This window comes from Pan paniscus, chromosome 23 (genome assembly GCF_029289425.2).
Source record: "Pan paniscus chromosome 23, NHGRI_mPanPan1-v2.0_pri, whole genome shotgun sequence".
Taxonomy (NCBI): domain Eukaryota; kingdom Metazoa; phylum Chordata; class Mammalia; order Primates; family Hominidae; genus Pan; species Pan paniscus.
In genome coordinates this window covers 46181212-46196464 of record NC_085927.1, presented here as the reverse complement: position 1 = coordinate 46196464, position 15253 = coordinate 46181212, and the positions used below count along the sequence as shown (strand labels likewise).

Here is a 15253-nt window from a genome sequence, read left to right as displayed (position 1 = left end):
AGGAAGTCAGCCCTTCAGTTCTAAAGTAGAATGTCTGTTTCAAAATGCTAACTAGAACAGCCTGGTGGAAAAACATTCTGTGGGATTCCAGAAAAGTATGATTCTTTGTCTCTAGAGGTTATGAGTCAGTTTGCTCCCAGCTCTCTTAATTGGCCTAGTGCAAAAAGTGTACTCCGGAGTCATCTTGAGATCTGAGCTACTGAGTAAGGGCCTGTTCTCACACTTGGATCCTGGATTGGGATGGTTATCTAGCAACTGGGCATTTTTCCTTTTAGGCAAGACATTAAGACTGAGTAATGTATACTGATGAGGCAGGAGACAGTCTTCAGATCTGGACTTCAGACTGTCTTCAGTTAACATGTGGGACTCCTTCTCCAAGAGATTCATTCAATTTTTATTTGTTCAACAACAACAAAAATTTGGTGGTGGCCTGAAAGCTCCATACATTGAAAGTAATTGGGGGACAAAAAAAAGGATGCAGAGAACCAGAGCTTTCCTTTTTCTTGGCCATACCGCATGGCCTTCATAGGAACTTAGGGGCTGCCCTCGTACATCTGTGCAATTCAGGGTCTCTTCATGATTTGTCAAGATTCTGAATCAAGTGGTTTGATCAGATTTGCAAATTATGAGGGCAGGTAGGTGGGCGATTTCTGTTTTTTTTTTTTTTTTTTTTTTTGAGATGGAGTCTCACTCTGTCACCCAGGCTGGAGTGCAGTGGCACGATCTCGGCTCACCGCAGCCTCCGCCTCCTGGGTTCAAGCAATTCTCCTGCCTCAGCCTCCTGAGTAGCTAGGATTACAGGTGCATGCTACCACGCCTGGCTAATTTTTTTTGTATTTTTAGTAGAGACGGGGTTTCACCATGTTGGTCAGGCTGGTCTTGAACTCCTAACCTCATGATCCACCCGCCTCGGCCTCCCAAAGTGCTGGGATTATAGGCGTGAGCCACCGCACCCAGCCAGGTGGGCGATTTCATCTTTTGGAGACCAGGGATAGAAAATACATTTGTGAGCACGGGAAACTTGTATTGTTGATGCCTCCTTTAAAGCAGTCCGTGCAGGAATTGGGTCCATGTGTTTTCTAACCCTTAGTCTGAGAGGTTTTCACTTTGCCTTCTGCTAGCATTGGACTTGCTGCAGCTGTTGAGCTCCCACATTGACTGACGAAGGACGTCTCTAGGCTATTTTCCTTCTTCTTCGGCTGGGTGTGGTGGCTCACACCTGTAATCCCAGCACTTTGGGAGGCCGACGCAGGTGGATCACCTGAGGTCAGGAGTTCGAGCCTGGTCAACATGGCGAAACCCTGTCTCTACTAAAAAAACAAAAAAATTAGCCAGGCATTGTGGCGCACGCCTGTAGTCCCAACTACTCAGGAGGCTGAGGCATGAGAATTGCTTGAACCCGAGCGGCAGAGGTTGCAGTGAGCTGAGATCGTGTCATTGGACTCCAGCCTGGGCAACAGAGCGAGACTTGGTCTCAATTAAAAAAAAAGAAAAGAAAAGAAAGTTCCTTCTTTTTGTATATAGCTGACCTGCAAAGCAAATACTAATAGATTTCTTGCTTTTGGAGCAGGGAGGAAGTTAGTAACAGAAGTTGTCCATGTTATGACAAGCTGGTTCACTAGTAAAAGAAAAATATCCAGAGGAACCTTTGGTTCTTGCCCTGGGTCATGTGTCACCCGTGGAGCCTCGGGGTCTGCAGGCTGTTAAAATCTGCTCCTGTCTTTTGGAGTGAAATCTTAGTGCATGCTGCCCACCTGGCTTTGGGGGAAACAGATTTGTTCTCTGCCACTTACATCTTAAAAGGCACAGCCGGAAAGTTCCTTTTGTGCTTTTTCTTTAAACAAGAACGAGACAAAGATTTCCTTCCTGAGCTGGCTGTGCCTTATGACATACTAGCATTTATTCTGCCAAACAGGGCAGTTGGTGGCTCTGTCTGTGGACTTGTAGGAGAGGAGCTCTTTGACCCTTCCTGGGGACCTCCATCTGCCTTTATCTGTTCAGTGTACTGGTTTGCCTGTACAGTCCTGATTTATGCCTGTTGTTCCACAGTTATTATTAATAGCACTCTCTTTCACTTTCAGAAGCATCCCAGTTTGGAGGATAAATTATATGTCACTCACCTATTGTCAGACTAAGCCAGGGATTCTCACTCTTGGCACTAGTGATATTTGAGGCTGGATGATTCTCTGTTGGGGGTGGGGGATCTTCCTGAGCACTGTAGGATTTTTAGCAGCATCCTGGCCTCTATTCACTTGGTGCCAGCCACACCTTCCCTCTCCAGTTGTGACAACCAAAAATATTCTCAGACATTGCCATCAAGTTTCCGTGGGGGGCAAGATTATTCCCAGTTAAGAACTACTGGACTAAGCATTGCAGATTAGTTTTACTTTGAGTGTCATCTCCGATCGATCAGTAGTGGCTGCCTGGAGCCCTGTGCTGGCAAGGATTTGAGACTCGATGCAGGAATTCTGAGATGGATTAGTGCTGTCTGCCATGGGCACGGGTGGGGCGTGACAGCATGTAGTGCCTTGGATTAGGCCGTGGAGGTAGGTGACAGAAGGTGCCAGAATGCCAGGAGGTTTTGACATTATCCTGTTACTGGATGCCCTGGCGGTCCAGGTGGAGAGACGAGGCATGTTTATAGACAGAGATTTGTGGCCCTAGCTACAAAACAAGACATTTGGTGCCTACACCTGCGCCAGCACGACTGAGCCAATGTCAGGTGTCCTGGGAGTTTTGTCAGGTGTGGCGAGGTCGGATCTTGCAGAAAGGCGGTGGTGTGTGTCAGTCAGTAAGTAGTTACAGGGCATCCCAGACGTGCCCAGCATGGCCTTGGGTGACATGGTTGGTTCACCCTCCTGCCCCTGGCTTTCCCATGTTGTTAATTCGTTGTCATGGCCGTTCCTGGGTCTTCCTGCCTTGGGGATTGGACTGTTCCTCGGAACTCTGTGATGGCACCAAAGGCTTTGAACTGGCCAAGGCCAGGAGAGTGAGAGAGCATAAACGTTGTGTTGCTGGCCCTTGCCAGGCAGCGGGGGATGGGTGGGACTGTGTCCCGGGGCAGGCACAATGGTCTGCTGTAGAGTTCAGGTGGAAGCAGCTGTGGTCTGCAAAAGGTCTGCCTCGCCTAGGAAATGGTGCTTCTGGATCCTGGGCCAGACCCTCTGGGGTCTCCCCTGTGGGGAAAGGTGTGTATGTCTCTACAGGAGAACTCACTGGTTGAGGAATTTGACATGAGCCCAGTTATCTCCCCAGTGAGTAGAAAAAGCCCCTTCTATGTGAATTAGGTAGAATGCCAGGTTTGGTTCACTTTCAGTGACTTTATGGTATTAATATTTTAATGAGTTCCCAGCATTTTGAGGGAAGCAGATCTGCTTTCATTCTAGGCCTAAACTTGTCTGAGAGCAATTTAACCCTTTGCTCTGTGCCAGTCTCCCTTCCCACCCAATCCCTGGTTCCCAAGGGAAGCTGCACCAGAGGTGGTTGGTCACCCAGCAGCCGCTCAGAGTGCCAGTGAGTGTGCACATGCCCCTCGGTGTCTGACCTTTTTCTGTAAACAATGAGGGGTAGAATTTTTGTGTATCTTCACGTCTGAGCATGGCTCTTCGAATTCATACGTAAAGAGGCAGGCACAGATAATGTTAACTGGCTTGTCGAAAAGCCCGCAGAGTGCCAGCCCCAGAAAGCAGTCTCCTGATTTCCTGTCCTGGTGCCTGTTACCCTGGCACAGGCCCGTGGGGCATTGGTGCCCCTCATTTTCTCTGGCTGGTCTTGAAGGAATTCTTATCTCCAGCTCAGTGGTTGGGGGGCACTAGGGGAGGAGAGGCCCTCTCTTTCCTTCTCTCCACATTCTCCCTGCCCCGCTAGTTGTGTCTCCTGTGGAACTGTCTGCTTTCCAAGGACTTTCTGAGGAAAAGTGCCATGTTCGGCAGAGGCTCAGGAAAAAGCTTCAAGGGGCAGAAAAACTCTGTTTGAATCGACTCACCGGGACAGGCAGCTGAGGAAGGAGCGCCACGGAAGCCACAGATGGGATGACTCTGCTGAAGCAGGAATGCACCCAGCCGGGAGGCCGCCAGCCCTGCCAGCCGTCAGCACACAAAGGCACCGCTGTCTGCTGGGGAGGTCGGGAGCAGGCCCTGTGTGCCTAAATGTGCCTGTGGAGGCAGCGTGGGCTCTCCAAGATGGGGCGTGTTCTGTGTCTGCACCTGCTGGTCTCTCTGTGCTGGCTGAGCTGAGCACCTACTGTGTGTGTGCCGGGCACTCTGCAGAGTGTACAGACAGCAGGCTGGGGCCTGACTGGAGGAGGTGACTGTCTCGTGCTCGGAGACAGGCAAATCAGCTTCAAGATGAGAGCGAGAGACCAGCACAGAGGAGGGGTGCCCCACCGAGCCTCGAGAGCTTCTGGGGTGGGTACGGGCCTTTGACAGATGACACAGCACTTCTATAGGGCACCAAAAAGGGGCTGCTGGGCCTATCTCAGCCTTAGACTTGGGAAAAGTGCCGCGTATTGCCTTTGAGCAAGAGGAAGTGTGTCGTGGAGGAGAGACTGTGGGTTTTGGACTAGACAGAGCAGGAATCTGCCTCTTTTGCTTCCTAACTGCAACCTGGCTGGAGCAAGTCAACTCACTCTAATTGAGCCTTTGTCCTCTTGTCCTCCTCTTGGGCTTCATGACACTCCCGGGCAGGGCCATGGTAAGAAGTAAGACGCCGTGTGTGTGATGCCTGCGATAAGTACCTGTTAGAGCTGGCAGTAGGAGTCCAAACACTTCTTGACTGAACTGCCCCGCCTTCCACGGAGGCTTCAAATCGCTCATTCCTTCCGTCCACACTCCTGCTCGCTTAATGAAGGTGATGGCCAAATGCATCTTCCAGGCAGCCATTTGAATCTCCCCAAAAACACTCTCCCGAGAGTCCAGGTGCAGGAAGTGAGTTGTCACAGCCGCCCCTGCAGCGACTGCGCCACACACTGGAACGCGTTAGCAGACACGGTCTCTGGCTTATCTGGTCTGGTCCATGCAGAGCTGAGGCCTGGGGCTGATGTGGCCTCAGTGGAGCTTTAGGAGATGTGCTTGATCCAGAGTTGGTTCTTCTGCAGCCCTGAGACACTTTTCTGTTCCCTGGGATGCTGGTGGACCAGACAGGTGCTGTGGGAAGCAGGCCCTGGGCCACCACCCAACACCATGGCTGCAGCCGGGAGGCGCTGTCCTCGAGCTGATGCGAGCTGGCTGCTTTGTGCTGCTCCCCCAGGAAGGAAAGCCCGGCCCCAGCATGAGGCTGCTGAACTACCCATGGTCCTGCCTGTCAGTCTCATTTCTAGAACTTCTTCTTTCTAGAAGAGGAATCTGCGGTTAACGGGCCCTTTTCAAGGATTCAGCGTTAGGCTTACTTTTTTTTTTTTGTAAATCCAACCCAACAGGCCCACCATGCTTTGCTCTGGGCCCACTGAGCGGGAGATAAAAAGGAAGTGGCCTCTTAGAACCCGAAATTTTGGGTGGGGGTGTTTGGAAGCTTTGCCCAGTGTTTTTTGTTTCTGCTCCACATCCCCTGAAATAAACCAACAACAAAAACTCACATCAAATCCCTAATCACTAAGCCACTTTGTGCTTTTGGCCTCCCGTGACGAGTTCTCTTGCTGCCTGGTGAGTGTCACCTACCAGCCCGTTTTTCCTGTTCTCTCCAGCTCTGGCTTAGAGACTTCGGTTGAACTGTGTCCCAGTTTGTCAGGGCTGAACAACAGTGTGTTCAGAGAAAGGAGTTGCTTTCCTTTACATACCTGATTTCTGGAATGAAGTTATCAGTTGAGAACCAAAGTAATTCCCTACAACTAAAGAAAGATAAATGAACTGAAAATCTGCAGGTATAAAAGTTGGGATTCTGCAAGTGGCTTCTGTCAAATTTGTTTAGTCTTGACCAAGGCTGTCAGCCCCGTGTGGACCTTGATCATAAACTCCATAAACTCTTGAGACCCCAGGTTTTCTTTTGGCAAACAGACAGTACTGATGGGGGCTCAGGATGTCATTCCCACCTGGCTTTGGGATTCTTCCTGAAGATCTTGTCTCTTCCACATGAGCTGGTCCACAGATACAACAGGGCACAGGTCTAAGCTGAAAGGAGAGGAAGTGTGAGCCGTGCTCCAGGAGTGAATCCTAGCCTAACAGTCACCGACATGCCTTTCCTTCTACCGACCGCTCCTCCAAGGCAGCATGTTCATGCGCTGTTACTGTTCACCTCCTACCATTGATGTCCCTGGTGCTCTCAAGCACGTTTGACTCATCAAAAGGAGTTTCACAAAGCCGGTTGCTGTCTTTGCAGGCCTGTTTGTGCTCCAACAGGGAGCCGAGTTTGTCATGAGCAGTGCCTGGCTGTGTCTGCCATGCTCCCTGTGTGTGTCCCAGCTCCTTCCCTCTTATTCCCTGTTGATCCAGCCCTCTGCAGAAGTCAACAGGGGCCCCTCCTGCCTTGTCTTTCCTTTTCCCAAGGGAAATGTTAGGTAGGAGCAAGGCGGAACCGGACTGGGAGTGTCCCGGTGGCATGTGCTGTGGGTGGTCAGCACTCGTATGTGGCTTTTGAATTTCCCTCCAGTCTGACAAACCTGTTGGAGCTGCCTTGGCAACAACCCCAGAAGGAGAAGGTTCCCCCTCCTGGCCCCACCCACAGAAACAGCAGTGCTGTTTCTGGCAGATTTGCCTGTGTGCTGGGAACTTACCTGTGTTTTCCTAATGCATTTTGGCCAAGAGAAGGCTTGTTTGGGGCCTCGCTTAGTCTGACATAATGAAAGTTAAGAGCAATCCCTTGAGGTTTTTTTTTTTTTTTTTTTTTTAAATTATCCAGAGTGCCTGGAGGGGGAGGGCTACCCATTCTCTGCCTCCTATAAGTGGGGACTTGGGTCTCAGCAGGTTCAAACCAAGGTTCCACCTGGGAGATCACAGGGGCTATGGGCAGAGGCACTGGGCCGAGTCGAACTGGCTTCTGGTGTGGATGCTGCTGAGCTGGCATGTCCCTTGGTCTGGGCCTCCCATGGTGGCCTGGAGGGCACACTCGCCCATGACCACATTGTGTGCCTGGGAGCGACGGAAGGGGCTTCCTCCTTTGCTGGCAGATTGCTAGGCAGGCAGGCTGCCAGGAAGCTCCACCCCACTCGGCACAGATCTGCAGCCTCTGCTAATGTGAAGCATCATTTTGCACTTGCTTTTCTTCACCTCTCTGTTTGCCTCCCAAAGACTTGTAACCCAAGCTTGTGAATTGAGCTGGCTGTGGAGAAGCAGAGCTTCCCGTCATGAGAGTGTCGCGGCCCTTTCTTTGCAGCACTGATGCAGGCCTGCGGGAGGTGCCGAGTGCTGTGCTCACAGGGGTGTTCGATGGAGGGGAGTCCTGGGGTGGGTGAGGTTTCCAGAGACCTGAGTTCTCAGCCCCATTTGTGCAACTCTGATCAAGCCATCCTGGCAACGCAGGGCAGGGCTCACAGTGCCAACACATATAGCAGGCCACCCCCAGGGGCCACTCTGGAGTTTCCCTGAAAGCAGAAGACTCCCTGGTGGTGGAAAGTTTTGGTCCCATTTGTCTCAGATTATCCCATCAGTCTCACCCAACGTGGGCATGTTGTCCAACCTGAAACTGCCCTTTTTCCTGTCTTTCTTTCTTGGCCCATACCCATTTCTCAAGAAGCCCAGTGGAGCTGAAGATGGGGTCTTGCAGGGGCCTCTCCCAGGTGGAGCCCGAGATTGCTGCTCCATGCTGGAACCTCGGGAGGTGTGATCTTGGGAGTGGGGTGATGAGTCAGTCCCAGCAGTGGCTGCTGGTGAAGCAGGCCCCTTCCTCTGTACTTCCTGTTGGGCTGATGTCACCGCTCTGCAAGCCTCGTGGCCTTTTATGGACAAGAGTGAGCTGCAGCTCCTCTCACAGAGGAAGTGAGGCTTAAGCCCCCAGCAGAAGTCTGCACCTGGGATGAAATACCTGCGGTCAGGTTCCCCTTTCTCCCTCCTGGGCCCAGCCTGCTGAGCTGGCTGGAAACACCTGTCCACAGGTAGATGGCCACATCAGCTCAGATGCCCTCACTGCATGGGCTTGGCCTCAGGACATTTTAGGTTGAAAATGAAATCCAGGGAGAAAATGGCCTGGTTCCTGAATTTGTAAGTTTTATGAAAGACTTTCTCGTGGCGGTGCCAGGGAATTGCTCAGTTGGGAGCTCCGAGACAGCAGGCGGGTGAGGACGGCATGGCTGGGCGTCTGCCTCACACCGTGTACGACAGGAACACCCTTTCCTTCCATCCTCAGAGCAGTCCCTTCATTCCCAGAGAGGTCAAGGGGCCAAGTATTGCGTGGGGAAGAGCGGAACCCAGGGCCGCAGCGCTCTCGGCTGTGGCTTCCTCCTTTGCAGAACTGCTCCAGACACATGGACTAGTGGTTGTCAAACTGTGCTCTGAGGAACCCTGTCTCCACCACCCACTGTCCCTTGCTCAGGAATTTGGGAAGATTTTATCTGAGGAAGGACTGCCGCTGCTTTTTGAAAAGTCTGAAAACTACTGCAGAGTGACTCATAACCCCGTCTCTACCCCACCCTCACCAAGAGAGGGGCTGGGGCAGTGGGTTCAGGCACCTACCACGGCTAGACTTTCATCTGGCAGGGGGCTCGTGTCCCAGAAGAGGCTTGTCCCTGGTGGCCTCCTCCCGTTTAGAGGAAGGAAGGGCGTTTTCAAATAAGCCTTCAGTCCTTACAGGCCAAATAAGGACTCGAGCCAAAACAAGCGGATTGGGCCGGACTCTGAATGTGCTCATCCTGTGAGATGACAGTGCGGGGAAGGGTTGATGGGGTGGGCGCCAATGGCAGTCTCCACTAGAATGCATAGGGTGGGGAGGTGGGCTGCAGAGTAAACTGAGTAGGCCAAAGAGCCCACTGGTTGCTAAGAATTCTAACCACCCCACTGCCCAGAAGAGATGCCTCTGAGATCAGGAACAAATCTAGAAGAACTGCTGTGTGGAAAGATTGCAAAACAATGATGATAATACCTGCTTTGTACATTACAATACAATACCTTGTAAGGTTATTGGAGGCCACACAAGATAACAGACCAAAACCCTTCCTGAGCATTGGAAAGACCTTTTCGGTTGCATGGGGCCATGGTATGATTCGTGGTGCATAGGGCAGGTGGATTTAGGATACTAAGGAGCGCGGTAAGAGATGCAATGAGGAGGCCTCCCAGCAGTTTGCCTTGCAGAAAGCATTTGTCCAGATGAATGTTCCTGGCAGAACAAATCCAGATTTCTTTAAGGTATGGTTAGGCTGTGTTGACAGTGGTAAATTGGCTTCAGGAATTGGAGGGGGAAGGCTGGAGAAGTGGGAGAGCTAGGGATGCTCGGGTGGATGAAGAGGAGACACTGAATTTGGCTCTGGGGTTTCGGAATTTGAAGTGTGTGTGCCTGTGCATACATCCGTGTGTGTGCATGGCTATGTACATACATGTATGTTCACATTCACCTGTGAATACATGTGCCTTGCGTGCCTGTGTTTGCACTTGTGCTTGTGGATATGCATCTGTGAATGCGTGTACAGCTGTGTGCCTTGTGTGCGTCCATGTGTGGATCTATGTATATGGCTTTGCACACGTGTGTGCGCATGTATTTCTGTGCACAAGTACCTCTGTACACCTACCTCCATATGTGACTGTGTATGCACAGATGCTTGTGTGTCTATGTGTGTGTCCATGTCCTTGTGCGTGCGTGTGCCTGTGTGTGCATGCCCTCGAGTGTGTTTGGGGGCTCTGCTTCCTGTTGTTCAGCAGCAGAGCCTCTGACTCCTCCTCACACAATTAGAGGAATTCCAGCCATCCTAGGGACAGCCCTGGGAAAACGGTTCCTCTGGAAGGGTTGGGGAATGTTTCCTTTTATGGTAGCATTGGGCCGTTGCTGCTCACGACTTGCCAGCACTCGCAGGTACATTCTTGCCTGCTAGTAGAGCCGGTGACTAAACATGCCCACAGCTGGGGCAGACCACAGGGAGACGCAGTGGGGGAGGGCAAGGGGCTGGGATGACAAAAATGTTTGTTCCAAACCCTTATCAGTTGCCACACTGTCGTTAGGGGCCAGCGACGAAATTGCTCTGTCTTCCCCAGGCTGTCGTTCCTGCTGCCTCCCTCCCTTCTGTCTTCCCGTCTGTCTAGTCGAGGATTCAGGTCTCTAATCTCTGTCCTCGCTGTGCAGGCTTGAAGGACTCTGTGTTTTTTGAGAAAGGCAAGGGGGAGTAAGGCTTGCCTCCCCTAGAGCTTGCCTCCTGAGTAGTTTCCACATCAGAGAGCAGGGTGTGGGGTGTGTTTGTGAATGAGAGTGACCCAGCCCCTCTGCGCCCCCACCCCGTTGATGCTTAGGGGGCTGGGAGGAAGCTGTGGCCCAGGGCAAGGGCAGCTGTCATTGGTGTTGGGTGTGAGGTTTGTTTCTTCTTCTTTCTGTCTGGGCTTCCTTTTCCCTCCTGAATGACCAGTGGGCAGAAGAAGAGATTGGAGGCAGTGCCCAGCCCCACACGCTGCTGAGGTCAGGCACGCTAGAAAGCTCACCTCGGAAAAGGCAGGCAGCCTAGCTGGTCGGTGGCTACTGGTGTTGAACAGTTAAATGTGTCTCCTGAGGCCATGCACGTGGAAAGCCGTGAGTCATTCTCCCAGTGCCTAGTCACGCAGGGCCCTGACCAGGCGGTGCGAGCCACTCAGTGTGTCCTTCACACGTCGCTGAATCCGTGTTTCCACCCAGGGCCGATACTGTATCAACAGCCACGGATGCTCCCACTGCTCTGACAACGTCACTGCCACCCATCGTGGCGACGTCGCGATAGGGAAGTCGGTATAGACAGCAACCGTTTGTGGAGCTTACTGTCTTTACAGGGACTGCGGCAGGTCCATTTTATATGTTATTTCTATTTTTCAAACTAATCCTGCAAGGGAGTTAGTAGCAGATCTTACTTTGTGGATGTAGAAACTGAGACTCAGAATTAAATACCTCACTGCAGCTCAAATATTTGTAAGTAGCCTGATCCTGGATTCAGGCCAATTTGACTTCAAGGACGGTGAGGCTATTAGATGGGGCGGGATAAAACGGGAAAAAATGAGTTTGTATTTTCAGCTGTTGCTTGAATACCCAGTGCTGAACAGCCAGGATGCCTTAGTGTTTCTGGCAAACTTAGCTTTCAGAGTGTGGGCATTACTGCCCCTCCTGTACTGGGGGAGGGTGGGTATTTATAACCTTCCTTGCCGAGCAGTTCATAGAGCTGTTGATAGTTGCTGAAAGTTCCTGACACCCGGCTAGAGAACAGGTTGTCACAGAAACCCATCAGAAGCTGTCATTCTTTACAAGCTGCCTCTAAAGTGACATCATTGCACGCCTTCCACTTGCCAGACACCGTGCTGGTGTGTTCACATGTGTTGTGGACACAAGTACTGTTATCCCACGCTGCGGAGGAGGGAGCTGGGGCTCAAAGAAGCCTGCGCACCTGTCCCGGGTCTCAGGCTGTGAGGCAGCATCTTATCCCAGGGCTGTCCCGTTGCAAAGCCAGGCCTCATCACCCCTCCTTCCCCAGCCTCTTAAATGGTGCTCCTTCCTTCAGTGGGGATGGTATTTAGAGCACCTGCAGCAGGCTTCTTTCTAACAGATTCAGCCTCCCACCCCGTTATAAACACACAGGGCAGGTCCCACTCAGCTCCCAGGGAAGTCGACTCCTGGAGAGTTTTCCACACACTAGTTCCTCTAAGGTGGGAGACACAGAACTATTTCTGGTTTTCTGGTGGGGGCTGAACAGCGTGGGTGGACAGTCTGAGCTCCTGGGCGGCAGGAGCAGCTGCCCAGTGGCACTCTCCCCCGCAAATGCTCCTCCCAGCCAGGTGTGAGGGTGGACTGCGAGATCCCCACAAAGACAGCATCTGTGACACTGTGCTCCCTGTCTGGGAAACGGGCAACTCTTTGGGAGCAAGGCGGGGAGGCTTTTGTATCTGGCGGGAGTTAATCTGATGTCTCCTTTGTTTCAGACCGAGAAGATCAATCCATCTTGTGCACGTAAGTATTTCTCCGTCTGGGTAGCGGTTCGTTTCACCCCAATCTGTTCTCATTCTTGAGGTCTCCTACTGAAACCACAACTGGGGCTTACAGAGTCCCCCATTCCCAATTCAAGGCCCCTCCTCCACTTCTCCAAGGGATAGGACTTCAGTTTGTATGTTTGCTACTCAGTGGTCCCACTGCATGGATGAGCTCAATTTCAATCATCCTTCCTCAAGGAGCCAGTGGGAAGGAGGGTGGAGCTTATGGCAGAAAGGAAAAGCAAGATTTCTCCACAATCCAGCTGGGAACCAGCTCCTCCGTAACTTCTGGGCGGAAGGCATTCCTTCTTGCTCTGGATGGTGGCTTTTCTTTACCTGGATTGAAGTAGACACTGGGGCCTCTCAGCCTCTGAACTTAACAAGCCTCTGAACTTAAACCCCATTGCCAAGGGAGTTAATGGCATAGAACGTTCCTTTAAGTGACGTTTCAAAGGAACATGTACAAGTGCCTTTGACCCCTAAGTCCACAGCTGCCTAAAACTGATTTTTAAAACACTTGGATGTGAAGTCACTTGCCCTGCCAAGTGACCAGGACAGGCAGTGGATTTCAGTTTACTTCTGTCTGGCCCCTGGAGAGCCATGGGAAGTGAACTGCCTGAGGATTCCAGAGCGTTTATGTGGCAGTCCCGTTTTCTGCTACACGTTGGGTCCTTCACAGGCACCCAACAGAATGCGAGGCAGTGGAGCGTGCAGTGGGAAGGGACAGAGGTCAAGGACTTGGCCATGCCTAAGCCCGGGACTTCCTTGCCTCTCTTGGTAGTGGTGAATCAGGAGCTGGCAAGACGGAGAACACCAAGAAGGTCATCCAGTATCTGGCGTACGTGGCGTCCTCGCACAAGAGCAAGAAGGACCAGGTGAGTGCTGCGGCCCTTGTCCCCGTGGCCGCTTGCTTGGCCTTGGTGGGATGATGGAGGAAGAGCACTTAGTGGTCCTGGCTTCAGCTTTACAAGAGGATGCTTTGGGGAATGAAGCAGAGGCTGGGCCCATTTCCATTGAGGCGACGGCGTGGCCTGTCCTGGGAGTGGTCCAGTGGTAGCAAGCCCATTCCGTCCTTGGCCTCCTAGCCTTGTGAGTTGCTGTGGAAACTGGCGAGGTCCTGGAGTTTGCATGGCAGCCCTCTTGGCTTTTGCAGCTCATTGCTGTGTGTCCTCCCCTTCTGAGGCTGGAAGGCAGATTCCAAGACTTGGTCCTCAAGTTGATGGAGGCTTGAAAGGTCTCAGGCAGACCTGTATTTGATTCCATTTCTTTTCCCTGCTGTTGAAATGCCTCTGGGTGAACAGCCACCCACCCCCACCACCCCAGCGAAGAGAGAAAGGGCAATTGGAAAGTCATCTCACCTCCATTTTTTTCCTCTCCCTTTTGATGGATTATGGTTGAACCCAGCAGTGTCCTCGCTAGGTGAGCTGCACGTTTACTGCACGTTCTGCACTGGGAATGCGTGTTCTGCCCATCGTGTGCCCTTGAATTCTGTATTTTGTTCTAAGCAGCTTTTCACCCCACACTTGTCACTTTCTGCAGCTAGAACTCTTCTTTTAGGCTCAGCTCACTGACTGTCTTGGGAGGAGGGGCTGGGTGTGGCACACAGTGACCTCCTGTGCACTCTGAAATGACAGCTCCTGCAGAATGGGGACGGGCCTCACACCTAGTTGTTCTCAGAAACTCCAGTCATGCCCAGATTTCCCCACAGCGCACCATAGCTGTCATGTCCCATGCGGAACCTGACCCCGGCACGGTGGATGGGGACTCCGCTCTCACGGAGCCCTCCACGCTCTGTGGTCCAGACCAGATGCAGATGGCCGGCTGCCCTCACCTGCCACCGCCGTGCCAGTCAGAAGCAGTGCCGGGGAGTTCTCACGTTGGAGTTTTTCAGAGGTTGGGGTGATCAGACTTAAGCATGGCTGTGGGATGCTCTCTCTCAAGCACACACTCTTAACCTCCCCTGTGAAAGCTAAGTGCCAGTGGTGTTCCTTGAAGCCGTCAGGGGAGCTTGGCCGCTCCCGGTGGCTCCACCTTACTGGCGTGCCGTGTGCGGCCTTCGTAAGTAAGGAGGGGTGTGAGTCTGCATGCAGGTCTGGGGTGTGGCCTGCAGAATGGCCTAATGAGTACAGTCTTCTGGAACCGAACCAAAAGTAACTTTTCATGTGCCAAGCTTCTCAAGACGTTTGGAATCTTTTTCCATGGGGCGTCAGGAGTTATATTTAGAAACTAATAAAGTTTCTTTTCTTCTGTCTCCCTCTCTGTCTCTCTCTCTCTCCATCCCTCTCTCCCTCCCTACCCCCCATTTTCCATTCTTTTTAGGAGGCCTATTTTAAAAACAGAGCTGTGAGGTTAGGAGTTCTCTAGCTGTGCTTTTCCATCTCTGAATTTGCAGTAAAATCCATTTCCCAAGTATTTATTGACTGCCTAGTATGTGACTGGTTCTTGGGAGGGTGACATTGGAGTTCCTGTCCTGGAAGACAGGAGACAGGACACGGAGAGCAGTGAAATAGATCATATGCCTTACATCTGGGGTTCCTGTTGTAGAGGGGAAGGCAGCACTCAGCAAAGACAGCATGCTGGGGTTGGGGGTGACAGTGGGAGCCACGTTGTCAAAAAGCAGACTTTGGTAGGCACCCCGTCCCTGCCCTGAGCCCACTAGAGTGAGGGAGTAGGTTGCCCCAGTCTTCCAGTCATAGCTCAGGCTGTCAGCGTGAAAGGCCATTGGCCGGTTTGGTTGATTTCCTTGCCTGAAGCTGTGCTGTGATTTTCCACAGGCCGCCGGAGCACGGAACACCCTTGAATTGGTTTGGGAGCCAGCACTCTCTCACTTGCAGTGACCGAGTTGACCCTCCCAACACCAGCAGAGGGGTTGTTCCAGACCTCACCTTGCTGTGGGGGAGGCCAGGTTTGGCCGGGGCTGCAGGTTGGCAAAGCAGAGCTTGGTCCAAGGGGCTTTCCAGGCAGATGCCCGGAGCCTGAATGGTGACCTTTGACTCTCCCTGCTCTGTTATTTGTGTACGAGCTGGGGCCCACTGGCAGAAACACCACCCAGTGAAGCCCTTCAGAAACCGATGGGTAACCCCAAACCTTATACAGTACCGCATCATTTCATGTTACGCAGATTTCATTGAAAAATTAAAGTCTCTTCTGTGCCCAATTAGATGTCAGTAGATAAAAAGCCATAGGTTAGTCATCACTGT

At 52.1% G+C, this 15253-nt stretch overlaps 1 protein-coding gene across 2 annotated transcripts in view; it reads left to right on the top strand.

Annotated features, from left to right (window-relative positions):
- The window catches only part of MYH9 (myosin heavy chain 9), a 105244-nt gene that overhangs the window by 48466 nt on the left and 41525 nt on the right, over positions 1–15253 (top strand). For both annotated transcript variants that reach the window (XM_034948848.3, XM_034948846.3), the window contains exons 4-5: positions 12006–12033; positions 12835–12928. In XM_034948848.3, coding sequence (XP_034804739.1) covers positions 12006–12033; positions 12835–12928 — 122 coding nt within the window. The remainder of the gene's footprint in view (positions 1–12005; positions 12034–12834; positions 12929–15253) is intronic.